We start from the raw sequence: 26,469 nt of genomic DNA on the forward strand, positions 1-26,469 counted from the left end.
CAGCCCATCCAACACCACCATAGTTCATCACATTGACCCATATTGTCATAAACATCTCTAATTTGCTTACATCTCTCCCTCTGAGCAGCCTTATAGTTCAAGCTACCATCTGCCTTTTGCTAGACAACTGCAATTGCCTCCTAGCTGGTCCCTCTGCTTCCATTCTTTTTTTTTTTTTTTTTTTGGTCTTTTTTGTCTTTTTTGCTATTTCTTGGGCCGCTCCCGTGGCATATGGAGATTCCCAGGCTAGGGGTTGAATCGGAGCTATAGCCACTAGCCTACGCCAGAGCCACAGCAACGCGGGATCCGAGCCGCGTCTGCAACCTACACCACAGCTCACGGCAACGCCGGATCCTTAACCCACTGAGCAGGGCCAGGGACCGAACCCGCAACCTCATGGTTTCTAGTCGGATTCATTAACCACTGCGCCACGACGGGAACTCCTCTGCTTCCATTCTTGCCCCTTATAATCTTGCAAATGCAACTGGGATGTCCCTCTCCCCCTAAAAACTCTTTAGTGTCCCCCAAGTTCTCTTCAACACTGACAGCCCTGCATCATCTGGCTCCTGCTCACCTCTCAGCACTTTTCTCCTGTAACACTTCTCTCCCTCTCTCCACGGCGTCCCACTGGCCTGAGATCCCTCACACGCTTCCCGGCCCCAGACCTTCCTATCTGTCATTCTCCCTATGTGGAATGTTCTGCCTTTTTCTCTTGGCTTCCTCATCCTTCAGGTCTCAGCCCCACATCACTTCCTCGGGAAACCTTTCCTGCCCAGGTCAGGTTCTCCCTAGTGTATGATACCACAGTATCATGCAACTCTCATTTGTAGTATTTATAACCATTTATAATCATATATTTAGTTGTGGGATTATTTTATTACTTTCTTGCCCACCCACACTCAACCTTGCCTGCTAGACTGGGGGCAGGCATAGCACCTGTTTGTTTCTTGGCTGCTGTATCCTTGCATCTGGCACACTGGTGCTCAATAGATATTTAGGGACTATATAGATATTTAGCCAATTTACATAGTTCAACTTAAGCCTGGGAGTAATATCAAGGCTGGAACCAAGGACAGGACCAAGGTCAGGGCTAGGACCACGGACAGTGTCTGGGACTGAAAGTTGGTTAGAAACAGCAGCTGGGGCAGCTGCCGAGCAGGGAGCAGGCCAGGTGTGGATCCTGGCAGGGCTGCATGGTACAAGCACGTTGGAAAACCATTTGGCACAATCTATTAAACCTACTAGAGCCATAATGCAAACCCTATGACTTGGCAATTCCACTCTGAGAAATATACCTCCCACAGCAGCACTGCTCATAACAGCCTCAAACTGGGACCCAGCCAAATGTCTCACACCGGTAGAATAGATTACATGAAGTGTGATTTGTTCACTCAGTGGAATAAAAAATAAAACAATGAGAACCATCTACAGCAGGGTCTCACTAATATGGGGTGAAGCAAAAGAAGTCAGACACAAAAAAAGAACATACTGTAACATTCTATATTATATAAAGTTTGAGTCTAGTGGTTAATGGGTGGATAACCACAATATTAGTGGTTAATGGGTGGATAACCACAATATTAGTGGTTAATCGGTAGTGCTGCAAGTCAGAAGAATCACTACTTTGGTCACTACTCTTGGGGGAGTAGTGACCAGAAGGGGCATGGTGGGGGACTTCTGGGGTGCTAAGAACACCCTGCTTCTTAAGCTGGGTGCTGGTTGCTCAGTTGCATTTGTTGGTGGAATTCACTGAGGCAAGAAGTGGGAGGCAAAGGTTGGTGAGGAAAGGTAGTGGGGCGCTTGGGGTGAACTGGGGGGGGCATGGTAACAGAGGAGTGTGGAGGGGGGAGGGGGAGTGATGGAAACGCGGCAGTGCCAATGCTAGATCCTTAACCTACTCTAAAATTCTCCTCTGGGTCTGAGAAAAATGAGTTTTCGTGCCCCACCCCCGCCATGATCTCACGAGAGATGGAAGAGGAGCTGGCCAACAGGGACAGAGCCTTGCCATGCCGAGTCGTGAAGCCAGACCGAGAGGCCTGGCAGGCAGAGAGCTGCCCTTCCCGGGGCCCCTCAGCCCTTCTCTCAGTTGGGAGTGAGGTGGGCTCAGACCCACCTTCAGATCCTGCTGACCCGTGTCTAAGGCCATGCACACCACCCCGTGCCGGCACACACAGATATACGTACCCATACAGATACACTCGTGTGTGCTCATCCACAAACGCACATGTGAACACACTTATCGTATATGTGTGCCCTTATTTATTCAAAGAAGCCTGCATCTTTGCAGGCTCACATATTTGGTTTTGGGCATGAGCGCGCGTGTGCACGCGCACACACGCACATACACTATCTCCTCTTCATGGTTCTTCCACACCCAGCTGGTGGGTGATGCCTAAAAAAGCTGTGTAAGTCAAAGACCTTAGCTGGGGAACCACACAGGAGGCCCTTCTCCAGTGGGGAACAGAGGATACAGGGTGCCCCACACCCCTGGAGGCCTTTGGGAGCTGTCCAGTACCCCCCTCTCCACAACAGGATCCTGCATCTTTCTCCACATGGTGGGGGGTAATGGGGGTTGTCTCTGTGGCAAGAAGAAAAGCAGGAAAGTGGTAAACTGGTCTGAAAGGAGAGGCATGGCCCCCATAGGCCACACACCCCCGAGCCTCCTTCCCCAGTCCCCTCTCCTGCCCAGTCTCTACTATCCCCACAATCCCAGCTCTCAATTCTTGGAAGAATTCCACGCTTCTGTCAGCACCAGGAAAGCGGAAAACGGAGGTGTCCCCTGTGTTTTCCGCTCATCATCCCCCCTACTGCCGTATCTGGGGTGCTTTCTGCAGGGGGGGAAGGAGGGGAGATGTGGCCTCATGCACTGGGCATCCTCCCCACAGTTGGAGGGCTGGCAGGGATGGGGGCACCTTCCCAAGCTGTGACTCAGCCTGCCGGGTATTCATGCAGTGGCCAATTTTGACACTTTGCTCATCAGGGACTCTAGGTCCCAAGAGGTGGGGGAAGGGGCTGGCTTCCACGAGGGATGTCCCAAAGGTGGGAGGGTTGGGGGCCCACCCCCACGCTCCCCTCTGCCCCTTATGCTACAAGAGAAGTGAAGGTAAAAGAGTTCCAGGACCGTGAGATGAAGGATGGAGGTGATGGTGGGTTCCAGATATTGGGGTGGAACCAGGTGGCAAGGAGGCACCGGGAGCAAGGGAGTTGGAGAATTGAGATGCCCTGTATTCTGGGAAGCTAATGGACCCGAGAGAGATAAGGAAATTAAAAGAGAATTTCCAGACCCCTGGGGAAGGAGTCCAGAGGCAGGGGCAGTGAGGGACAGGAAGGCAGGTTCTGGTCCTGCACGGAGTGACAAGGACTGAGGGGGAAAGGAATTTTGAGGAACCGAGGTGCGGGGTCCCTGGGGATTTGGACGCCAGGTCAGGGAAAGGGGAGGGGGCTGAGGCTCTGGGAAGTGGGTGGGGATTGGAAGCGGACGGCCAGCAGCTGTGAAGTTTCCGTGTTTCCGAGTTGCTTCCCAGTAGTTCCTCTCAGTTCCACTTCCAGTTGTTTCCAAGCCATTAAATTCTTTCCAGGCGAGATAAGGGTCCCGCCCGTCCCACCCAGGGTGTGTCACGTGGAGGGGGGAGGTTTAGACGGACAGGAGCAGGGAGAGCCTGGAAGGGGGACGAGCAAAGACGGAGCCCCTGTGCCTCTGGAGGCACCTCTCAGTCATCTCAGCCTCGCTGAACCGTGAGTCATGGGTGCGAAGCTTTCCGCCAAGAACAAGTTTTAGGATTCTCTCTACAGGCTCTGTGCCCTTCCCAGACCTGGGAGTCCTGATCCTGCTCCGCTTCAGCATTTCCTAAGGGCTCAAGACCCCCAGACCCTCCTCCAGCCTAGAAGCGCATGTGCTGCCACCGGAGAGTCCCCATCTGGATGCGCAAAGAAGCTGGAGTTCTGGCTCAGCCGCTCCAGCCGGAGAACTTGGGGTTCCACCAGCATTTTCCTCCTGAGGTTCAGCTGGCCCCTGGTTTCTCCCAGCCCTGGCACCTCCAGAGCCCAGAGTCCCACCTTACCTTACCGACCACCACCTCCGCCTTGGTGCCAGCACGGGGTCCTGTCCAAACCCCAGCATCCACTCCTCCACTCCAAGCACCCATCCATCCTCCCAGACGCACCGTCCACAGGGACTCCAGTCCCCAGTGTGTGGTCCTATTACCTCTGCCCCAACGCAAAAGTCCCTGCTCTGGGAGGCTCTCCTGCCAACCTTCACCTGGGATGTGGGGCTAGAAGTCCCCACATCTCCCTGCCTTTCCCTCCATCTCCCGAGAGCAGTTCCTTACCTGGGTAACCAGTGGCCACAATGCCTCTGCACCTGCTCTGCCCCCGACCTTGGGAAGGGGGCACTCAGGGCAGGGTGGGTGGGCTTCCCTTGGCAGCCCTGGATGTCCCCTTGCTTGTTCCCTGCAGCAGGGGCTCACTAAGCTGCGACCTGACCGTCGATCTGGGCAGCGACAGGGAGGAGGAGGGAGCCTGTAGCGAGCAGGGGGAGGAGAAGGGGAGGACCAGCATGAGGTCAGGGAGGGGAGCGGAGATAGGGCAGGCCCTCCCAGCCGTCATCACATGCCACCCCTTCTCTCCTCCCTGTCTGGGATCACCGAGTCCCACGACACCCTCATCTCGCCCCCTCCAGCCCTAGTCTGACCTCCCACGACCTCTCCTTACCCCATTTTTATTCTTCCTCCTCACCCTATTTTTTTGCTCAACTTGATACCCCCCATCCCTCATGCCATTTCTCTCTCACCCCCAGCATTTCCCTACCTGTTACGCCTGCTCTCCGACCCGTTTTCTCCTCTCCTCCAACACCCTTCCCCACGGCCAGCCCCCACCCCCGCATCCCCCTCCCAGTTGCCACATTGCTCCAGCTTGGATCTTTGCTGTCTGTCTGCTGCCCAGCACCCACTCCTTCATCTCCACACCTTGTCTCCGGGCAGGGCAGGGGGAAGGGGTGGCAGGAGGAAAGCCCCCTCCCAAGCCTAAATCCCTCTCCAACATGGGCCCCTTTCCAGGACCCCTTGTCCCCCAACCTGTGCCCCTGCCGGCCCCACTGCTTCCACCTGCCCTGTCTCTTCTATCCTCTCGGCCCGCCCCGTTCCTGTGCCATCTCTCGCTGGCTGTCCTGTTCAGTCCACCTTTGGTTCTCAGCTCAGGATCAATGCCCCCTTTTCATTCTCCCACCTCAGCAAATTCCTAGAGAAATGGCAGCTGAGGTTTGTGCACTGCTGGACAAGGGCTTGGCTGAACACTTGGGAAAGAATTTGGGGTTCAGGGGAGATGGAAGAGAAGCCTCAAAGTTAGGAGGAAGTTTAGGGATGGAGGCAGGGGCAGCTACGGGGTGGGGGCACGCAGGGGGGTGACCTTGTGGACCGTGGAAGGGTGGTGCAGGGGGGTGGGAGCAGAGAGTTAGAGAAGGTCGCTCTGATCTCAGGAGAGACAGGAAGACTGACACCTGAGGACAGGGTGGCAGACTCACTGCATCAGGCTGCTGGGCTCTATCTCTGGCCTCATTGCCCCGTGTGCTCTGCCACCCTGATGAGGGGCTGAAAAGGAGACTTTTGCCAGACGAGAAAAACCTTACCCCTGGGCAGGGGCAGCAAGACACCCCCACACACACACCCGCAAGTTTCACACCAAAGATAAAGTTCTTGCCACCCAGGCACAATCCTCACCACTGAGGTGTAGACTGGCCAGGTCACAGGTCATGAGTGAATGGGACGTTCAGGAGCCAGCATGTGCCTGATTCTGTCGCTTGGGTTGGAGCACAGGTGTCTGCACCAGGGTCAGATCCCAGTCATGGGTGTGGGGTGTCCCTGGGCCAGGGCAGGTCGGTACCGCATGTGGCTGCGCCATACGCCCCATGACCTCCCGGTGGCCGAGGACAAAGGCTCGCATGGGCTCTCGCGTGGGTGTCCCCGTGTGTGTCCGTGTGTCTGTGAGTATGGCTGTTTTTTTCCTGGCTTTAATGGGGAGGATGAAGTCAGCATCTTGGATGGAGCTGGGCTCGACTTCCTTCCTCTGCTTTGGCGCGAAGCCCCCAGAGCCTGGAATAGGTAACAGCTTCCCTCAGATCTCCAGGCAGGGGTTGGGGGAAGGTCGATGAAAGGGCGAAGGAGGGTCCGAAACAGCATTACACGGAGAGAGCAGACTGCACAGAGAACGGATTTTCTCTGATAGGCCCTGGAGGGAAAGAAGCAAGAGCTGGAAGGATGGCCCTGGGTGTTGTGAAGGCCACTTCTGGGGAGAGCCGGGATGCCCGAGCCAGAGGAGGGAATGCTGGATTCCAGACATTTACAAGCTTACAAGGCGTTTGAAGAAGCCACTGGAGGCTTGACAGACATAATTCCAAGTTCTGAGATAATTCTTATCTAAAATTTGATTTTCACCCTGGCTTTCGGGCTCTTGGAGGAGCTCATGTCCTACATATGTCTGCATTTTATCAGAAAAGCACCAAGCCTTGCATTGAGCAGATGCCTTGTAAATGCCTGTCAATACAAGGATTGGGAGAGAAGGATGTGGCCAGGGTGTCTGGCAGGGAGCCCCAGCGTGAAGGCAGGGAAGGCCCATGCTCGAAGCTGGGTTGCCTTCCCCGGAGTGTCCTGGGTGATGGGCAAAAAGGCTGGGGTCCCGTGCTCTGGTGGTTTTCTGAATCCTCAGCCCTGGTGTCTGCGGTTCTGCACCCCCACCCTTGAATAAGCCTCCAAGTTCCTGTCCTAACCTTGGGAGGATAAGGCATAAAAGGTACAGCAAAGAAGGAAAGGGGAAGCCGAGGAAGCCGGAGAAGAGTAAGGGCAATTAAGGGCAAGGGCCTGAAGGATAGAGAGAGGGAGCGAAGTGAGGCCAGGGGCTGCGATCCAAAGAAGCAGTCCCAGAGAGAAGATAGAAAACAGTTGTACTGGGCTTCCGTTTACAAAGCGCTTTCCTACACTGCAGTGTCTTGTTAATCCCACTTTGTGCCAAGGAAACGAAGGCTCGTTGATGTGAAGGGCCTTGTCCCAGAGACTTCGCTAGCGGGGGTGAAGGTGGGTCTCAGCCCCGGTTTTCTGACTCCAAAGCCTGTATTCCTTCCCCTCCCCCAAGAACAGCCCTGGAAAGATTGAAGACAGGGCAGAAACACAGGAAGGGGCTCCTGGAAGGGCCTGTTTGAGAAGGATGGATGGGTGAGCTGGACTTCTGAAACGTCTTCCCGCATCCAGTTATTATGTAGACAGAACTGGAAGAAATTAATTGTCGAGTATAAGGGGAGTCAACACGCCATCACTGAAATTGGGGGGCAGGAGCTGGGGAGGATGGGGAACACGGGGGAGAGAGAAGCCTGGGCCTGAGGCGAAAGATGGGGGAGAGCTGAGAGGCTGGGGCTGAAGCGGGGGCAAGAGAGCCACAGATGGATGGGTGCTGACCCTTAAAACTTCCTTTGCCTGGAGACATGGGTGTGGGGAAAAGGGAGGAGGGAGGACATTTCTATCTCGTGACAAAAGAAAGTCACACAATTATTTTGTTCTCTGCTCTGGGGCGGGTGGGCGCCCGTATTTACCAGAGGGACCAAGGTCGCTGTGGCAACCACACATCTGGGCCCCGGAATCCAGATGTGCTGCATCCAGAAGCCATAGCAGAACGATGAGGCAAACGTGTTGGGCTCTCCAGTCCTGGCCCCGCAGCTGGGGAGAGCACAGAGGAGCGGGGAGGTGAGGGCAGAAGGGGGGCGGGGGGGGGGGGAGGAGGAGGGGGGCGGGGGGGGGGGGGGGGGAAGAGGAGAGGACCGAGGTTGGGGGGGGAGAGAGGAAGTCATGGAAGGGAACGAGGAATGTGGACAGAAGAGCGGCCAGGGAAATGGAGAGGGGGAGGCATGACAGGGACGAGGCACAGGCTCGGAGGCTGGAGGAGGTGAGAGAAGACCCAGAAGAAAAAAGGGAGCAGAGAGCGAGGCAGCAGGGGAGGAAGGGAAAGTCAGAAACAGCGGGAAACAAAGAAGAACAGAGAATCAAGGGTCCACAAGAGATGGTGACAACTTGAGGTGGGTGGAGTGCGAGGAGAGGCAAAAAAGAAGTTCAAAGGCAAGAGGAAGAGAGAGTCAGGGACGATAAGGGGAACAAAAGGCCGATGCTAAGGAAGGAAAGCGGCAGAACAGAAAGATAAAGAGGGCCTGAGCCAGGAAGGGGCCACCAGGCGGTGCAGGAGGGCCAGGGACCAGCGTGCCTTCCACAGGGCTGTGGCTAGAGAGCCACATGGTCCTGGAGGGCAGCAGCCCAGACCGACCCGCCTTTGCCTTCTGTGGACACGCCCTTCCCCACACTTGCCCTGACCTTTCCCACCGCCCGCTCCCTCGGCCAAGAGGCTGGGCCCCAGATCACACCACAGTGCCAGCCGCCCCTGGCACACTCCACCCCAGAGGCCCCCAGTCTGAGACATGAGCACTTCACTTTCCGGAAAAGAAGCGATGGGACAATGAAAGAGTGATGGGCTCAGGTGGGATAAAAGCGGAGTCGAGGACGGGACAACGTAAACGCAGAGAAAGGAGCAGGGGATGAGCACATGTCTCCACGGCAGACCCCGCACTGTGAACACCACCTTTCACCTCCCATCAGGAGAGAGGGAGCGGTACCCCCACTTTACAGATGAGGAAACTAAGGCTCACTGTGTGTAAGTTACCCACCAAGGACACCCACTAACAGAAGGCGGAGCAGGGATGCCAACCCATGTGCCCTGCCTCCAAAATCCTTGTTCTCCTGCACTGGCTGCCTGGATAAGGTTGGATGAGGCTCGAGGGACCCTGGGACAGGAAGTGCTGGCGGGGGAGCCAGGGCTGCCCTCTGGAGGGAGGAGAGGCCTAGTTCCTGGGGGCCCTAGTTCCAGGTTGCCATAGTTACTTGGTCTGTTTTCATCCCAAACACAGTAACGGGGAGGGGGGGGAGCCTGGCTGGACACGTGAGGTTCTTCCCCCCTCCTTCAGGCCTGGGCTCATGGCCCAGGCGGCCCCTGTCCAGTCATCTGGGCGTGGAGCCCAGGCCTGGCCCACACCCTCCCGCTGACCCAGGACACCCCTGCAGGGCCAGGCCAAGGTGATGCTGGACAGGAGCCGCTGACGGGGATCCCCACAGGTTGAGTGAGACCTGGCCCCTCACCCTCTGTCCTGTTCCTCTCCCTCCTCATTTAGAAAGCACAGCCTTTTCTGACAGTCCCACGCTTGTCCTTTTTTTTTCAGCTGGACTCTCGAGCCTCCATCCCCTCCAGTTTAGGGCTAAGAGGTTCCCCAGTGTCCCATTTCCCTCCACACACTGCCCCCTTCTCCACTGTGGTGCCTCCTTTCTGGGCTCGCAGCCCCTGGGCCCAGCTCTGTTGTTTGTTCAAGCTGCTCGGTCCTGGAAAGCAAAGGGGGAAAACCTGCTAGAACGCAAGGGACCCAGGGAGGCTGCTCACCCTGCAGGGGTGGGGCCCCCTGTCCTTCCTGTTTACCCAGACACATTCCAGGATCCTCGTCCTCTAGGCTGCCACGCCGTGGGACACTCCTCCCCGCTCCCCCGCTGGACGCCAGACACCCCTGTGTGGCCCGGGTGGGGATAAGAGATGACACGAGGCCTGCGATCGTGCGCCCACCCTGCCCCAGAGCCAGCCATGTCTCCAGCGCCAGCCACGTCTCCAGCGCTTGGTTCTCTGAGGCACTGGCCCTACGGAAGCCCCTTTGCCCCACACTCCCCGTCATGAGCCAGGAAGGCAGCCACCATTCATTCCTTCGACTCCCTCCAAGCTGTTTATTTAAAAATAAAAAAAGAAGGTACGCCCATACATACACCTGACCCCCTCCACCACTGCGCCGTTACTCCCGGGAACTAGCTCCTAAGTGTAAAAAACTGCCCTTGTCCCGCCTGGGGACTAAATCCCCGCCTCCACCCCCCGAACAGAAACAAGAGTAAAGAGTGTACGGGAGCCCGCCCCCACCCCCCAGACCTAACTGCACTCAGCACCCTCCGAGAGGCAGGGACTGGGGTTCACAGCAATGAGAGGAGGCCTATATTGCACACAGGGGTGAGGAGAGAGGCAACCTTCTTCTCCCTCCAAACAAGTGCTCAGCCCCCACACCCTGTCTCTGCTTCACCACCTGCCCCAAGCCCGGGGATCAGGAAGATTCGAAACGGTTCCGCTTGGTCCCCCCACCCTGCCTCCGGGTCTAAGTCAGTGTGCGTCAGAGGTCAGGGGTGATTGAGGTAGAGGGGCTGACGGGCGGCCTGGCGGGCCTGGCTGGCTGCAGAGGCTGGCAAGGGGCCACCTGTGGCATTGCCCGGGGTTGAGGCTGGCTGTTTTCGGAGCGAGGGGGGCACTGTGGAGGTCTTGATGTGGATCACCCTGGTGTCCATGACCTCACACTCGATCTGCATCATCTCCTCATAGTCCCCCGGGGGCCCCCGGCCTGACAGGGTCTCTGTGAGAGGGGAGGGTTACAGAAGAGAAGGGGGAGGCACGGGGTGGGGGGGTGGGAGGTTGGAAAAGGAGCAGAGGACGGGGAGCAAAGGGCGATGGCAGGAGGCAGGGCCCAGCGGGAGGTAAGTGAGAGGGGAGGGATGGAGTGGTTGCGGGGAGAAGGAAAAGAAGCGGGAAAAGAAGATGGCAGTGATGGGTGTGAGGTCACAGGGGAGAGGACATTAAGAGAACAAAAGGAAGTAAGACTCCAGCCGGTTCCCAGCCCAGCCCTCTGTGCCCAGCACCCCACGCACCTTCGCCTAGGGAGGACCCGCACCCTCAGCTCCCTCCCTCCCGCCTCTCCTGGGCTTTCTTTTTCTCTCCACCCATTTCCGGCTCCTTCTTGCTCAAGCATCTGGCCTCTCTCTGGAACCCCGCTCCTCTCCCCATTTGCAGCAGGCTCTCCCCACTGGAACTCTCCCCTCCTCAATGTCAGGGCCCCACCCCACGGCCGGGAAAGAATTACCATTGGGGGCCATGGCGGGCATCACCAGGGACATCTTGGGCCGAGAGGTCTTGTTGTGGCTGATGGCTGGGAGCAACAGGTGGTCCTGAGAAACAGAGGGGCCAGGACCAGAGGGTGGAGGAGAGGAAAGGACAGGCTCCCCAGCCCTACTCTACAGCCCCAACCTGCAGGCAGACTGCCAGGGAACCAGGGGCGGTGGGATGGGGCCAGGAGGAGAGACTCACCCTTCGGAAGGAGACAACGTAAAGCGTGTCTTCCCGTCGGTCGATTGCATCCAGGAACTCTGGCTGTGAACGGTCCGGGTGGCGATACAGCTGCAGTTGGCGCGCAGCGTCCCTGGGCGGGTGAGGGGGCAGGATTCGTAAGGAGCTAAGCCCAGGGCCCAGTTCCCACTGGGGGAGGGGACAAGGATGGGAGAGAAAGAGACAGGAGGTCCCCAGGGGAGGAGGGAGGTATGATGCCATTGGTGGCAGTGATGACAAGCACAGAGCAGTTCCTTGGGGGTAGAGCTCTTTAGCACTTAATCAATAAGCACCCCCCCCCCAAGACTCACCTTTCTGGGGGCCCAGGGGGTTGGGTGGGGACTGCTGCCTTAATTGGAGGTGACTTCTTCCGTAGCTGAGACTTCTGGAAGGAGAAGTATCTAAGGATTTGAAGAGGGTGAAGGGAAAAGGGAAAGAGACAGACGGCCCCTAGAAGCTGACGCCACCTCATACCCACCCTTCCACCACCCCAAACCCCCACAGTGAGAGGCCCACAAAATCCCCTGGACATTCAGCCCTTGTCTGCAGGGGGCCTTCCCTGAACCAGCGCCACCGCCTCCTACCTGCCTCTCCTGGGCCCTCTGGGGGATCTTCCGCCGGCCCCTCTGGTGCCGCTGGACCCAGCCACTCAGCTCGTCAGCAAGCCTGGGAAAGCAGAGGGGGGGGCACCTCCGTGCCAGGCCAAGACTCCCACTCTCCTCGCCCGCGCACAGAGGAGATAGAGCCCAGAGAGCCAGTGCCTCAGCCAGCGAGGACAGCCAGGCCATTGGCGGAGGGGCCTCGGGACAACAGGGAAGACACCCCAGTTGTGACTCCCCCACACCTCAAGGACTCAGTTCGGTTGAAGTGCCGGCAATCGGAGGAGAGGAAGAGCTGGTCCAGGTCTCTCAGCAGCAGCTCCTTGGCGGCCCCAGGGAAGGCTGTCAGGTTCCTGGTGTGAAGGAGGGAGGAGGTGATGACCAAGGCTGCCCGGCACTGCCCCCCATCTTCAGTGGCAGAACAACACCGGCTCCCCACAAAATGGAGAGTTAACCTTGGGGGTCGGGGAGACCCACTCAGCACCCCCAAAAGAGGGGCCTCTGCTCACCTGAAACTTGGCCGGCCTGCAGGGCTGGGCTGGGGCTCCTCCAGGCCCTGGGAGGGCCGCCGGGGGGGCTCGGCTGGCTCCTGTGCTGAGAACTCCAGCAAGTGTCTGCGTGGTCGAGGCTCTTCTCTGCTCGTCCGAGGAGAGATGGGTGCCAGTGGAGGCTCACTGATGCTGCGGGCCGGGGAGGATGGAGCACAAAGAAGAATCCCAGCTTTACTGAGGGGGCTGGTTCAGAGTCGAGGCTCTGCAGACATCCACCTGCTCCCAACCTGTTCTATAAGACTACACCTCTTCATCTGCTGGTTGGGAGGAGAGGGTCCCTACCCACAGCGCCAGAAAACATGAGGAGAGCAACGTATTCGCCTAGGGTGCAGAATTCAGTAGGTGCTTCATAGTCACCATTTTTAGCCATCTTCTCACTACCATCTACTCGAGGACATAGCACGTATGAAAGAAATGATAGAACAAGGGCCGGGCTGGACGCACCATCAGTGGTAAGGACACCAGGGCTGTCTGTGTGCAAGTGGAATCAAAGGGACTGTGCCAAAGCAGGCAATCAGGCTCCATCCAGAAGGTTCCGGGGGGCAGGGAAGCTCTAACCTGACGGGCCCGAAGTTGAAGGCGATGAAGAGAAGGAAGACCATGACGCAGACCACCTTCCTGTTTCCAGACCCCAACCTGAGCTCGCTGTTCTGCGGAGAAGAGAAACAGGGAAGCCAGTGAGGGTGAGTCAGCCCCAGGCTTGGGCTCCTGCTGGGCTCCCAAGGACAGCGGGTCCCACCTCGGCCAGCAGAGCCTCCAGCCGCCGGCGGAGGGCAGCATTCTCCCGCCGGAGCTGCTGGTTGTCAGCCAGCACGGCCTGCAGTCGCGCCTCCAGCCCCTGCAGATACTCCTTCTTCTTCCTCCGGGACTGGCAGGCTGACTCCCGGTTCTTGATCATTCGCTGCTGCCGCTTCAGCAGCTTGGCCTGGGACGAGAGAGGGTTGGAGAGGGAAAGAAGCCCCAGGACTGATGACCCCAGGAGGCCGCCCGCCCGCCTTTCCAACCCCCACCCACGAGGCCAGAAAGGGCATCTCCCCCTGCACTAGACCACTGCAGGGAAGGGCCCGTCTCTCAACCACCCCTAATCCTGTGGCTTAGAGCTGAGCAAAGTTAGACTCTATCCCCGTTCTCGGTGGAACCGCAGCTCCTTTCCTTGATGAGTGACCTTCCTTCTTCTCAGTTCTCCATTTTAGGACCCCAAGTTTAAGCCTGCTATCGTTAAGGAACAGCTGACCCGGTCTGCCCCTAGGAAGCAGCCCCCCTCTTCCGTACCACAGTAGGACTCCCCTGCTTTTGCTGTGCTAAGACCACCACCATTGGCAGTGATGGCAAACCTAAGGATCCTAAAACCACAGAGAGCCGATATTCACATTTAAAAGGGGTCCACTCTGACCTTCGGAATCATCTCATGGGCCTGCTTCCTCGCTTTGTGCTCCTTTTTCAGTCCACAGTTCTCTCCGATGACAGTTCTCTTCCCTTCCCTTCACTGGCCCTGCTTCTCCCTTCCCAACACTTACATCCACCTCGGGTGGGCAGGAGTTCCCAGGCATAGGAGCCGGAACAATGCTCTTCCTCTCGGGCCGTGGAGCAGCGGGGGTTGGTCCCTCAGGCTGGACTCGAATAGCACCTTGGATGAGGACAACTGGGGACACTGGGGCAAGGGGACAGAAGGATTTCAGAGAGCTGACAGTCCACTGGCTGCCTGTGTCCACACTCACAGCTGAGCACCCAAGGATCGGGAGTCTCAACAGCTGTGAGCACCCTGAGAAGGTCAACCCAGTCCGCCTCCTTCTCTCCTTCAGTACCTGGGGGTGGCTGGACAAGGGGCTGCAAAAGGACAGTGGTGCTGGGAGGCACAGCTCTGGGTGGCATTGGGACAGTGGTTATCACCACAGGTTTGGGTTGCAGCGGTGGCTTCCGAGTGGGCAGAGCTTTGCCTAAAGGAAGGTAAAGGAAGGGAGGAAGGTCAGGACTCTAGGCCTCTTACCAGGGACCCCAGGAGTCAGGAGGCCCCCTCACCTGAGGAGCCATCGGAGGACGGGCCCATGGTGATCTGGACAGCTCCAAGTGCAGGGCCTGGGACATCCCGCAGGAGACACCCTTGAGGGGACGGGGACTCTGTCTTCACTTCTAATACTTCCTCCCCTATAAACGTCTGAGTGGGGCATTCCAGAAGACATGCAGTCAGAAGGAGTGCTGAGGAGGAGCTGAAGAAGATTCTCACACCTCTCAGAATCCGGAGGAAGAAGGGAGGGGTTGCTCACCTGGTTGGGGGACTCTGCCGAGAGCACGGACGCCTCCGAGTTGATGGAGGAAGATGGAGAGACAGGCTCTATCTTAATCTGGACATCTGCAGGACGGCAGCATGACACAAAAGCTGGGTACCGGGGATACATGAAGGAGAACTGGGCCACGATGGGGAAATGAGAGACACTTCTCTTTGTACCCAAAAGGAAAACTATCCTGCCTCAGAAGGGCAATGCGGAGGAGGTGAGCCAGGGAGCTGCTAATATCTGACTCTCCTCAATGACCTCTTTTTTTTCTTCTTCTTTTTAGGGCCATACCCACGGCATATGGAAGTTCCCAGGTTACAGGTTGAATCAGAGCTGTAGCTGCCGGCCTACACCACAGCCACAGCAACAGAGGATCCGAGCCATGTCTGCCACTTACACCACAGCTCACGGCAATACCAGATCCTTGACCCACTGAGTGAGGCCAGGGATCAAACCTGTGTCCTCATGGATGCTAGTCGGATTTGTTTCCGCTGAGCCCTGACAGGAACTCCTCTCCTCGGGCTCTTTACCCAGGTCTCCCTTTCTCCTCCCGTGGTTTTTCATCACTGCTCAGGTTCCCTCATTGCTGTCCTTGCACTTCGGCCCTCCCCTCTCTGCCTCCACACCTTGTCCATTCACACAGAGGAGGCCCAAGCAGGGGGACCGGGCAGCATTCATACCCAGCCAGACTCCTGTCTGCCTGGATTTCCACCTCAGCCTGGCTCAGTGCAATCACACATCTCCGTGCCGACAAATGCTGAGTCTGCACCTCTCCCCTTGACGGCTCCCCTATGCTCTGATCCTGACTTCCAAGCTGCCTGCTGGTCACTTCCATTCTCACGCCTCACTGTTCACCCAAATTCAACTGGCCTTAAACACGGCTCACTGCTTGTCCCTTCATACAGATTCCCTTCCTACTCCGTCAGCCTTCTAGGCACCAAATCTGAGCCTTCACGGCCTCTCAAATCTCTTGAGGCCTGTTGATTGTTCTGTGTAGGTGAAGCCATCTGAGGGCCAGGTTCATCCCTCAGATCAACTGTCCACTCCTACCTTTGGTCCACAGCATGCATTTTGGCACCTAATCATATGACTGCAATCCTGCCATTTCAAAATTTCAAATCAACTTATATATATGGGAGTAGGTAATACAGTCATACAACACAAAATCCCAAAGAAACAAAGGAGAATTCAATAAAAAAAAGGTGAATCTCCGTCGCTTCCTTGTCCACCAGCCACCCAGATCCCCTTCAGAGGTGACCGTTGGCACTATTAGCCATTCATTATAACCCTCATGAGACTCTCCTAAAGCAAGGACTATGTCTTAGGCTTCACGTCTATTAAAGTGATGGATAAAGTATGGGCCCTCAATCCATACCTAAAATAATAGGGGAGAATCTGACTCCAAAAACATTACGCTTGGCAAAATCATCAACAACCTTTTCACTCTTATAGGCTTTTCTATCTTTAATTTGTCTGTCCTCTTTGTAACGTTTAATCATGTGCTGGATATGAGCTGTTCATCTCTCCATCCTTCCCTGCCCTGTGGCCCAGGAGGGAACATGAATGGGTTGCATCATGGGGCTCTCTTGCCTTCCAATTCTGGTTGACGTTCAACAAAAACCCTCAAGAAGTCACCTTGAAGTCAGTAGTCAAGGGAGCTCCCATCGTGCTCAGCAGTAACGAACCCAACTAGTATCCATGAGGATGCAGGTTGGATCCCTGGCCTCACCCAGCGGGTTAAGGATTCAGTGTTGCTGTGAGCTGGAGTGTAGGCCAAAGATGCAGTTCAGTTCCCTAGCTGCTATGGCTGTGGTGTAGGCCGGCAGCTACAGCTCTGATTGGACCCCTAGCCTAGGAACCTCCATGTGCCGCGCATGCAGCCCTAAAAAGACAAAAAAAAGAAATCAACAGTCGACACACTGAATTCATCAAGCTCCCTGAGACCAGGGGGCTGCTGCATCTGCAGTCTCTATCCAGCCGTAGGGAGCATCACCCGCCGGGGGCTGCCCCAGCCAGAAACCCTTTGACCCCTACCTTTCTTCAACACCCAGAGGTTCACTGCAGCTCCTCCACTCTAATTCATTCTTTCTCACATCTGCCTTCATCTCAGAATCTGAGATGTCTTATTTCATTAACCTGTAATCATCTACCCTAGAATTACCACACCTTACTTGGCTTTCTCCCCGCCCACACACTACAGGATTCTTTAAGTCAGTGCGGTGCTTCTGTGCTCTTCATCTCTGCATTGCCAGCACCCTGTCCAGAAGCTGACATGGAGCAGGTGCTCAGTAAATGTAGGTGGTGAATAAACGTATGAGTAGATAAACTCAGTAACACTTTTAAAAATAGCACAAGTGATGTTACTTGCACAGTCTAGAAATTGGGTATGTGTATTCCAACTTTTCCGTAGGTTTGAAATTTATTATAAAAAAATAAAACCCCAGGGGACAAAGCAACATAGATATAAATATGCCCTAACATGTCCACAACCTTTTGAAAAATGCAAAACCAACAGGAAGTGAAATCTCACAACAGATTACCAGGAACAAGAAAAGAAACAAGGGGGTTCCCCTGTGGCTCAATGGTAACAAATTTTCTAGAATCCATGAGGACACAGGTTCCATCCCTGGCCTTTCGAAGTGGGTTATGGTTGAGGCGTGAGCTGTGGTATAGGTGGCAGACATGGATCGAATCTGGCATGGCTGTGGCTGTGGCATAGGCGGGTAGAGCTGCAGCTCTGATTCAAAGCCCTGGCCTGGGAAGTTCCATATGCTATAAGTGTGGCCCTAAAAAGCAAAGCAAAACAAAACAAAACAAAAAAGAAACAAAAATCATCCCTCTCTTTCAACACTGGTCTTGCAATTTTCTAAAATTCTCCATCCTGCTCCTGGCCTCTCTCCTGGTTATGTGCCATCTGCTCTCCCTATTCTTTCCTCCTTGTCCTGCTGACCACCCTCCACCTCCCCATAAACACACACACACACACACACACACACACACACACACGCTACCTTGCTAAAGCCTGGGGATGACAGGCTGTCATTACCTGAGGGATCATCAGAGGTGGGGCCCACATTGATCTGGACGGTTTCAAAAGGGGATGTTGGATCATCTCCCAGAAGGCAGAGTGGGGGCGCCAAGGACTCTGTCTTCACAACCAGCACCTCCCCTACACCAGAAGCCTGGGTAAGAGTGAGGGTGAAGCAGGGGGGACAGAAACAAGGAAAGAAAACAAAGGACATGTTGAGGGTAAGAGCAAGAACAAGAGCTTTAGCGCTAAGAAGCCACCCATTACTTGACATTCTGGTTTGAATGGTATTCACCATTCTCCCTAAGCTGCCCCTGGCCCCTTGTTCTCCCTTTCTACTTTATTCCTGGGAGAGGTGACGAAGTCTCATATTTCAAATACTGCCTTAGAGTGGACAATTGCGTCAAGAACAGTTCCAGAGGAGTTCCTATTGTGGCTCAGTGGTAATGAACCCAACTAGTATCCATGAGGATGCGGGTTCGATCCCTGGCCTTGCCCAGTGGGTTAAGGATCTGATGTGGCTGTAAGCTGCCGTGTAGGTCACAGATGCAGCTCAGATTCCGAGCTGCTGTGGCTGTGGGGTAGGCCGGCAGGTGCAGCTCCGATTCAACCTCTAGCCTGGGAACTTCCATATGCCCCACATGCAGCCCTAAAAGCAAAAGCAAAACAGTTCCAGAATACTCAGGAGTTAACAACCCTTTTCTTCTCAGCCCCACCATGTCTGCCACCTATTTCTGTGTATTAGAAACTCCAGAGTTCCCATTGTGGCACAGTGGAAACAAATCTGATTAGGAACCATGAGGTAGCAGGTTCAATCCCCGGCCTCGCTCAGTGGATTGAGGATCTGGTGTTGCCATGAGCTGTGGTGTAGATCACAGACACGCTCAGATCTGGCATTGCTGTGGCTCTCATGTAGGCTGGCGGCTACAGTTCCAATTAGACCCTTAGCCTGGGAACCTCCATATGCTGCGGGTGTGGCCCTAAAAAGGACAAAAGACAGAAAAAAAAAAGAAAAAAAAAAGAAAGAAACTCCATCTTCAGTTCTAGACAACCAGAGTGATGATGTGAAAATGAGGATATGAAAGAAATTGCAAATGCACAAAAGAAGCCCCCCCCCAGCCGGGACTCATAACACACAAATCATTCCACCAGCATCTATAGGTGAAGGGATGGGAAGAGAGTCCCTGCCACAGAAAGTAGGAGGAACATGACTCTCTCACCTGGCTGGAGGGCTCTGTGGAAAGATGTGATGCTTCAGAGCTGAGGGAGGAGGAAGAGCAGGGGGAGGATGGCTCAGACTTCACCTGAAGATCTGGGGGGAAAAGAGTAAGAAAATAACCGGGAAGCACAGCCTGACAAAAGTTTGAAAAGTACCCAAGAGCATGGGGTAAGGGCCCCTCACTGGGGTGAGGAGGAAGGGGCACACATAAGAGATCAAAAGGGGGGAGTACATGGGCACTCCTGTGAGAAAACGAGGAACTGCACAGCTGCTGGGAAACAATGGGAAGATAAGGGTTTCTGAAAGGATGAGGGAATCACAAAGGGTATCTTACCTGGGAAGATAGGCAGAGGGTCCCAGGGGGGTTCGGGAGGGCTGACATCCATCCCCAAGTCCAGGGAGCTGCTGCCAAACTGAACAGGAAAGGGTATTAGATGGCAGGAGTGTGAGGCTGAAGGGATGGCTCCAGATGAGCTCTGGCCTGGGGATGAGCCCCAGTTCTGAGACCACTTCCACCCACCAAGGGTAAGAGTCAAGGCCAAGGCCCGGGGAGCGATACCGGGACATCTTCCTCCGGGCAACGGAAAAGCTGCGTCTGCTCCTCGGCCACTTCATCCAGGCCGGCGTACAAGGTGCTGTCTGCAAGAGGGGCGGAGGGTCAGCGGAGTCGTCCGCTAGCGCAGCCTTCGGAACCCCACACAGCCCTCGCCCCGTCGCTCATTGCCTCGGCGCGGCCAGATCCACCGCCCGCCCACTTGAAAAGTGATCCAGCCAGAGAACTCCAGCCCCTCCTTCCCCGACCCCGGAACAACTCCATATTTCCGCAGGGAGGGGAGGTCTGCCCCAACTCCCGCATCCCCCCGAAAGCACCACCAGCCCCCCTGTTCCGCCTTCCTCAGGATGATGGATTCCGTATCTGCCCAGCCTTCCTCTTTGGGCCTCCGCTTCCTCCTGCGTGCCTCAGGGGCACAATATGCCACAGCCCCCTCCCCTCCCCGAGGCCTCACTCCGCACACCCCAGTCCTCCGGGCTCAGCAAGTTGTCGGTGAAAAAACGCGTCGGGTCCGCAATCTCGCTGAGGAGCATCAGCTCCGCCATCTTTCCCCCCCACCCCCCAACCACGAGACAGTTCCCAAGGCCCGCCTCTCCCATCATCAACTAATCGGCTGGCTCCTCAAAAGTGGGGGAGCGCCCCGGAAGCTCTCCCAACCAGTAAGAGACCTGGGTGTTGAGCACGTGAGACAATAGAGGCGGTGGCTGTATAGGACCGGCCAATAGGAGCGCCCCGCAGGCTAGCACCTCCGCAATACCAGGCAGTGAAATTTGCGCGTGCGCCAAGCCGGACCCAGCCTGAAAGCGCCTAGGAAACGTAGGTATCGGGTTTTGAAGGTTTGCCGTCTCGCCCAAACAGTACTGAATTTAGAAGTTTAGATAGCTTGTGTTCATCTTTGGAGATAGATAAGCCCCGCAAAATATACCACACGTGACCATAAGGCTTTTTCATGGTAAAACGGTAAAGAGGTACGTACACTAAGACCACTGCTACCTTCCCTAGGAAGGCAAAAGCTGGTAAAAGTATGTGGGTGAAACCCTCCCACTGGCCCCTCCCCCCAAAACTCACAACATAGACAATTCACAGGTTCCTGTCTCTTTTAAGGTTTAACTTTTAATTAGCCAAACATCTTGCGCAGTCCCTGAGCCAGTCCTGCATCTTGTTTCTTCCCCTGAATGATCACCTTTCCCAGCTCCTCCTGGGCTGCCCGATTTTTGGGGTCTACTGCCAGCACTTTCTTGAGGTCAGCAGTTGCTTTGTCCAGGTTCCCAAGAGCAGCCTGGGCAACCCCCCTTCGGTACAAGGCCTTTAAATGGCCAGGCTCCCGCTCCAGCACCCGGTCACAGCTCTGGGCTGCCAAATGGGGCTGCCCTAGCAGCAACTGACAGGCAGCCAGATTGGCATGAAGGACAGTTCGTTCTGGAGAGCCAGGTGGAGGTAAAGTCAGCAGCAGCCGAAGAGCCCGTCCATAGCATCGGGCAGCCCCTTCAGGGTTCCCAGCTCTAAATAATTCTGTGCCCCGTGCACGTTCTTCCCTGGCCAGGGCCTCCTTTTCGGTGGGCTCTAGCTCCCAGGAGTCCCGGCCTTGAGTGAAGGAGGCCAGTTTGAGCCTGACAGGAGGTCCAGAGCGCCCAGGGAGCTGAAGTTCTGCCTCCTCACCTTGACACATGGACTCCAAGCACTTCTCTACAAGCTCTCCCCAAGTTTCCTCCCTCCATGGGCCTAACCCCATAGTTAGCTCTGTCCAGCCCTCTGGCAGCCCTGACCCCAAAGGAAATCCCAAAACCTGTACCCGGCAGCGGGAGCCCAGCTTGGGTTTGTCCAAGCCATGGCCATGGATTAGGATCTTTTTGACAAAGCTCCCATCGGGGCAGTACCAGAGTTCAGAAGCTTGAAGGGGCTCTGGCATCTCACTGGCTGGTCCATGAGATTTATCAGAATCTCCTTCACGTCCAACGGCCAGCTTTTCAATTTCTTGAAGATTTTCTAGAATTTGGCCGGCTGGATCTGGACTCACTCTCCCCTCAAGAAGTTCAGTAGAAGGGTCTTGGGGCTGCTGCCTAATCTGAGTAGTTGAATCAAGGATCTTCTGGGAGTTCTTTTTCCATTGTTGTTGCGGCTGAGAAATGTTCTTCTCTCCCAGTGGATTGACTGGTGGCGTCTCCATTTGGGTACCCAGTCCCTTCCACCTTGGGTAAACAATTTTGGTCAGAAAGGTATGGATCAGATTCAGATCAGCACCTGATTAAAAAAGAAAAAAAATCAAAACAATGCTATTGGCAGGAATCTTATTGAGACTTCTTTTCTGTCCTTCTGGGATCCAGGCCTCCGGTCCTTAAAGTTCTCTCTTTTTTTTTCCCCCTCCTCAAAATCTCTGTCGGATTCGAGCCTACCTCCCAACCCCGAACTAATTCGAACTATAGGTTCCACAATTCCCTGCGGCTTGGGCCACTGTCCCAACTACGGATACCCGAGCGAGTCAAAAAGTACCTGGGCGGCCGAAGTGCCTCTCCTGGTGGCGGTAGCCCGACCATTCGAATCACCTCTCCTTCCGAAGCTAAGCTCTACTGAGCACTGTCATTAGAGTTTTGCTTCGGGCGGAGAGGACGGTCAGGGGGAGCAGGGGACAGCTGAGGAGAGACACTAACGGCTAACCCTGGAGCCCGCGTGAAAGCGAATCTACTCAAATTCCCGGCAACCAATCGGGAGGAGGGAGAGGTCTGGTTAGCCCGCCTTTTGGACGTGACATCATTTCCCGCCCCTCCCCCAGCAACCGGGAAGCTCCAGGCCTTAGCAACCGAACTAGGCCAAATCGAACTGTACTAGGCGAGGTCGAGCTAGCCTGGCTATTGAGAGTTAAAGTCTGGAGAAGGCCTGGAGTGGGAGATTGGGGCGAATGAGGATAGGGTGGGGAATGGTGGAGCTGGTGGTGAATGATAGCGGTAGCGACGAGGGCCCGTATGGCGACTTCAGGCCCACCTGTGCTATTCATATTGCTAGTCTCAAGTCTCCCAGCCAATCAACCTGTCTGCTCCTTCGCGCATTCAATCCAGGGTGCTACCAAATAAACCCTCTTTCTCCCTAGCCTGTCCTATTCCCTTGGGGAACTACCTGAGGCTTGCCTTACCTTTCCCCTCTTGTTCATCAATGCCTTTAGAAGTCTTCTTCCTCAAGAAATCTTAGTGGTTTTCAGACTTCGATGTGCATACACATCATCTGGGGAACTTGTTAAATGGCGCCTTCTGAATTAGGAAGTCTAAGGTGGGGCCTGCAATTCTGCATTTCTAACAGGCTCTTGGTTGCTGCTGCTCTTGGTCCCACCCCACTTTGAATAACATGATTCTGGAATAATTCATCCCATTCTCTTCACCCTTTGGTCTGTGTCCCTTTAGTTTGTCTTATATTTTACATATATAACTGGTATAACCTGCTCCACTGGAAGTGTCAGTGGAAAACCGGTCCTCCTCTTCCTAGTGAAAGGTGCTGGTCCCTTCTGTGGTTCAGCCTTGCTTGTCCAGCTCCCTGCACAGGCTGGGCCACCACAGTTCTGGAAAGGAGAACCCCACTCTCAGTCCTCATTTTGGCTCCCTCTCCAGTCTGCTCTGTAACACCCCACCATTGTGCCCCAGAGTATAAGAACCATGCCAGGACAGCCAGGAGGGGAGGTAATTTCATCATTAGCTACAGATTTGTGTCAAAACAGTCCTTTTCGTTTTGTGTTGAGCCTCAGCTCACTAACCTAGACCTTTTTTCCTCAAGTTTTATTTCTGGGTTCTGTGCCAGAGTAACCTTAGTCCACTGTGACTAAGGCTAAATACTCTGATTCTTGGAATCCTTATGTTCTTATTGAAAATTAATCTACCTTTTCTCCCTCCCTCTTCCCCTTTCTATTTCAGAGATTTCTGGCAAAGGCAGAAAGTCTAGAATAAATCACAAAAGATGTGATTACATCCTATCCCTGGACAAGGGTCGCTAATTTGTATTATGTGTGCCTTAACTGAGAGGTCAACTCCAGTGACCCTTCAAAGAATAGCTTCTCTCAATTAAAAGAAACTGTACTCTGCTACAAGTGTATTGCTTACTGTTCTGTATTCTTAATTACTGTACTGTATTCTTACTATTTAGTGTGTATATATTTCGGTTCCAATACATTCCACAGTTTGTGGACCTTGCCTCTATTTCTTTTGTGTTTCATTGCCTTCTATTCATTCATTCAACAAGTATTTTGTTGAGGAGTTCCCAACCTAGTTCAGCGAGTTAAGGACTGAGAATGCAGGTTGGATCTCTGGCCTCACTGAGTTAAAGATCTGGCATCGCCACTAGCTGCGGCTGTAGGTCACAGCTGTAGCTCAGATCTGGTGTTGCTGTGGCTGTGGCATTGGCCTGCAACTGCAGCTCTGATTCAACTCCTAGCCTAGGAACTTCCATATGTCGCAGGTGCAGCCTTAAAAAAAAAATCATTGAGCACCTGCTTTGTTTCAGAGGCAGGATGCTGGGAACTGAGGATACACAGATGTTTGAGACAGAACCAGTCTAGCCAGGGAGAAGTAATTATAGCGGTATGGATAAGTGTGAGATGCTATGAGAGGGAATGAGGGATCAGGGAATATCCCTTGAGGGTGAGACATTTTGCTGCCATCTAAAATATGAGTTTTGGAATTCCTGTTGTGGCTCACTGGTTTACAAGCCTGACTAGTATCCATGAGGATGTAGGTTCGATCCCTGGCCTCGCTCAGTTGGTTAAGGATCCAGAGTTGCTGTGGCTGTGGTGTAGGTCGCAGACATGGCTTGGATCTGAGTTGCTGTGACTGCGACTGCAGCTCTGATTCGACCCCTAGCCCAGGAAATTCCATATGCTGCAGGTTCAGCCCTGAAAAGCAAAATAAAATAAAATAAAAATAAAGAATGAGTTAGAACCGAATTCTGAGAGCACACCAATAGACCCCCAGACTGAGAAACACTAAATTAAATGGTCAAATTTGTCTCTTTAAGTGACCCTTTGTTACTATTGTAACTATATATAAAATAAACATAGGTAGACATTCCCGCTGTGGCACAGTGCGTTAAGGATCCAACTGCATGGAGTTCCCGTCGTGGCGCAGTGGTTAACGAATCCGACTAGGAACCATGAGGTTGCAGGTTCGGTCCCTGCACTTGCTCAGTGGGTTAACCATCCGGCGTTGCCGTGAGCTGTGGTGTAGGTCGCAGACGTGGCTCGGATCCCGCGTTGCTGTGGCTCTGGTGTAGACTGGCAGCTACAGCTCCGACTCGACCCCTAGCCTGGGAACCTCCACATGCCGCAGGAGCGGCCCAAGAAATACAAAAAAAAAAAAAAAAAAAGGATCCAACTGCAGCGGATCTGGTAGCCAAGGAAACACCAGTTTGATCCCTAGCCTGGGAACTTCCACATACTGTGGAAGTGCACAAGTCCCATTAAAATGAAAGTACAGGAGTTCCTGTCCTGGTGCAGTGGTTAACAAATGAGATTGTAGTTCGATCCCTGGCCTTGCTCAGTGGGTTAAGGATCTGGCGTTGCTGTGAGCTGTGGTGTGGGTCACAGACACGGCTCGGATCTCGTGTTGCTGAGGCTCTGGCATAGGCTGTTGGCTACAGCTCCAATTAGACCCCTAGCCTGGGAACCTCCACATGCCATGGGAGCGGCTCAAGAAAAGGCAAAAAGGCAAAATTAATTAATTAATTAATTAATTTTTAAAAAATGAAAGCATAGGAGGAGTTCCTACCATGGCTCAGCGGTTACCAAGCCCAACTGGAATCCAAGAGGACAGGGATTCGATCCCTGGCCTCGCTCAGTGGGTTAAGGATCCAGAGTCGCTGTGGCAGCTGTAGCCCCAATTAGACCCCTAGCCTGGGAACCTCCATATGCGTCGGGTACGGCCCTAAGAAGACTTTAAAAAAAAGAAAAGAAAAAAGAAAACAAATTTTAAGTATTATAAGAGGACTGAGAAATCCCCAGAGAAGACATTCATGGATCTGTAGATTCCCCCAGGTCTCAGCTTGAGAAACACAGGACTAGGAAGGAGCCAAGATGTGAAAACTCAGAAATGGGAGATTCCATTGGCTGTCTCCCCAAAGTATTACCACCTGAATATTGACTGACTCACACTGCTGCTCTCTCCCAGTTCCCTACCCCTTGAGTCCTAACATGCTAGGGTCCTGTTCTCTGGAGAGCATCACCAAGGAATCAAAAAGAAGGGGAACAAGCCCAGAGGATTATATCCCCCGGCCTGGCTGGAGAACGTGGAATCTCAGAGGATCTGGCCCTATTCAGCTACTCTCCTTGCCCTACCCTGTAAGGGGATTATTTTGCCTTCATTAAAGATCTCATCTGGTGGTGGAACCCAAGGAGAGGTTCGAGAGCTGGTGCAGGTAATTTGTGGGCTGGCGGTTGTTCCGTGTTGTCTCAACACACAGAGAGCGTGTGAAAAGGGGTGAAGTAAGATTCTGTAAACAGATAGAATAGAGGGGATGCCCAGAAGAAAAGAACCAGACAATAGCTTTTTAACATGAGAAGCCATTTTAGGTCTAAGCCATTTTGTGATCTAAGCCTGGCCACAATTCTTGCCCTTGAAGAGATCTCAGTAAATAATGGTCTTACAGGAACAATGACTGTTGCCAAGCAAGAGAAATGGCAATAGCACAGATAATAAATCTGTTGTAAATACTCCCAGTTTTGTTTCAATGGTAAGAATCAGCCAGAAGCACTTTCTTGAGTTGTTCTGCAGAATTTAACTGTCCCCCGCCAAACACTCAACCGCTGAATCAACTTGAACCTAAGTGATGCTGATGTTGATGTTTCTGACCCTCATGACTTCAATCAACTAAAGCTTGGAGTCTATCGACCTTTGCTCCAATTCTGTGCTGAATTCTTTTCCGATCCAGCCCCTTCATGAGTATGCATGCACCCTGGCTTAAAACTTCCCCAGTTTTGCTGTTTGAGAAGACAACGCTTTGGCGAAGATCCCTGATGTTTTCCTTACTTGCTGCAAGTAATAAATGGCTCCTTCTCCCATTCTTTGGCTT

The 26,469-nt window shown here is 54.1% G+C and overlaps 3 protein-coding genes across 23 annotated transcripts in view; all 3 read right to left on the reverse strand.

Annotated features, from left to right (window-relative positions):
* Window positions 1-4,449, reverse strand: part of TNXB (tenascin XB) — a 60,977-nt gene extending 56,528 nt beyond the window's left edge. For all 13 annotated transcript variants that reach the window (XM_047795452.1, XM_047795448.1, XM_047795451.1 and 10 more), the window contains exon 1: window positions 4,329-4,449. The gene's annotated coding sequence lies outside the window, so the exon portion shown is untranslated. The remainder of the gene's footprint in view (window positions 1-4,328) is intronic.
* On the reverse strand, window positions 2,462-20,013 carry ATF6B (activating transcription factor 6 beta). 8 transcript variants are annotated; one of them, XM_047795456.1, is made up of 19 exons: window positions 19,892-20,012; window positions 19,435-19,514; window positions 19,210-19,288; window positions 18,877-18,968; window positions 17,675-17,810; window positions 14,620-14,732; window positions 14,375-14,510; window positions 14,161-14,292; window positions 13,873-14,006; window positions 13,095-13,280; window positions 12,914-13,005; window positions 12,314-12,484; window positions 12,050-12,157; window positions 11,790-11,871; window positions 11,517-11,590; window positions 11,188-11,299; window positions 10,964-11,048; window positions 7,577-7,700; window positions 2,462-4,518 (listed from the first exon to the last, which is right to left on the reverse strand). In XM_047795456.1, exons 1-19 carry the CDS (start codon window positions 19,971-19,973, stop codon window positions 4,272-4,274), a joined length of 2,265 nt encoding a protein of 754 aa, XP_047651412.1. In that variant the 5' UTR covers window positions 19,974-20,012; the 3' UTR covers window positions 2,462-4,271. The 8 variants fall into 8 exon arrangements, with proteins under 8 accessions (XP_047651412.1, XP_047651411.1, XP_047651410.1 ...); XM_047795455.1 differs by lacking the exon at window positions 2,462-4,518 and adding an exon at window positions 5,669-6,222 and having other exon boundaries at window positions 14,620-14,705; XM_047795454.1 differs by lacking the exon at window positions 2,462-4,518 and adding an exon at window positions 5,669-6,222.
* A 508-nt stretch (window positions 20,014-20,521) lies between these two features.
* Window positions 20,522-22,703, reverse strand: FKBPL (FKBP prolyl isomerase like). 2 transcript variants are annotated; one of them, XM_047795319.1, is made up of 2 exons: window positions 22,556-22,703; window positions 20,522-21,669 (listed from the first exon to the last, which is right to left on the reverse strand). In XM_047795319.1, the coding sequence occupies exon 2, from the start codon at window positions 21,593-21,595 to the stop codon at window positions 20,546-20,548; it is 1,050 nt and encodes a 349-aa protein (XP_047651275.1). In that variant the 5' UTR covers window positions 21,596-21,669; window positions 22,556-22,703; the 3' UTR covers window positions 20,522-20,545. The 2 variants fall into 2 exon arrangements, with proteins under 2 accessions (XP_047651275.1, XP_047651274.1); XM_047795318.1 differs by lacking the exon at window positions 22,556-22,703 and adding an exon at window positions 21,919-22,129.
* Window positions 22,704-26,469: the final 3,766 nt, after the last annotated feature.

Source organism: Phacochoerus africanus, chromosome 9 (assembly GCF_016906955.1).
Source record: "Phacochoerus africanus isolate WHEZ1 chromosome 9, ROS_Pafr_v1, whole genome shotgun sequence".
Taxonomy (NCBI): domain Eukaryota; kingdom Metazoa; phylum Chordata; class Mammalia; order Artiodactyla; family Suidae; genus Phacochoerus; species Phacochoerus africanus.

Excerpts from the sequence above, each read along its gene's own strand:
- ATF6B (XM_047795454.1), bottom strand. The coding sequence starts at position 19,973 with ATGGCGGAGCTGATGCTCCTCAGCGAGATTGCGGACCCGACGCGTTTT. Across the intron at positions 12,485-12,913 it reads TTCAACTTCGGGCCCGTCAG|CATCAGTGAGCCTCCACTGG; the intron begins GTTAGAGCTTCC and ends CCCGGCCCGCAG. Across the intron at positions 7,701-10,963 it reads GCCCGCCATGGCCCCCAATG|CTGCGGGGCCAGGACTGGAG; the intron begins GTAATTCTTTCC and ends TGCTCTCCCCAG.
- FKBPL (XM_047795319.1), bottom strand. The coding sequence starts at position 21,595 with ATGGAGACGCCACCAGTCAATCCACTGGGAGAGAAGAACATTTCTCAG.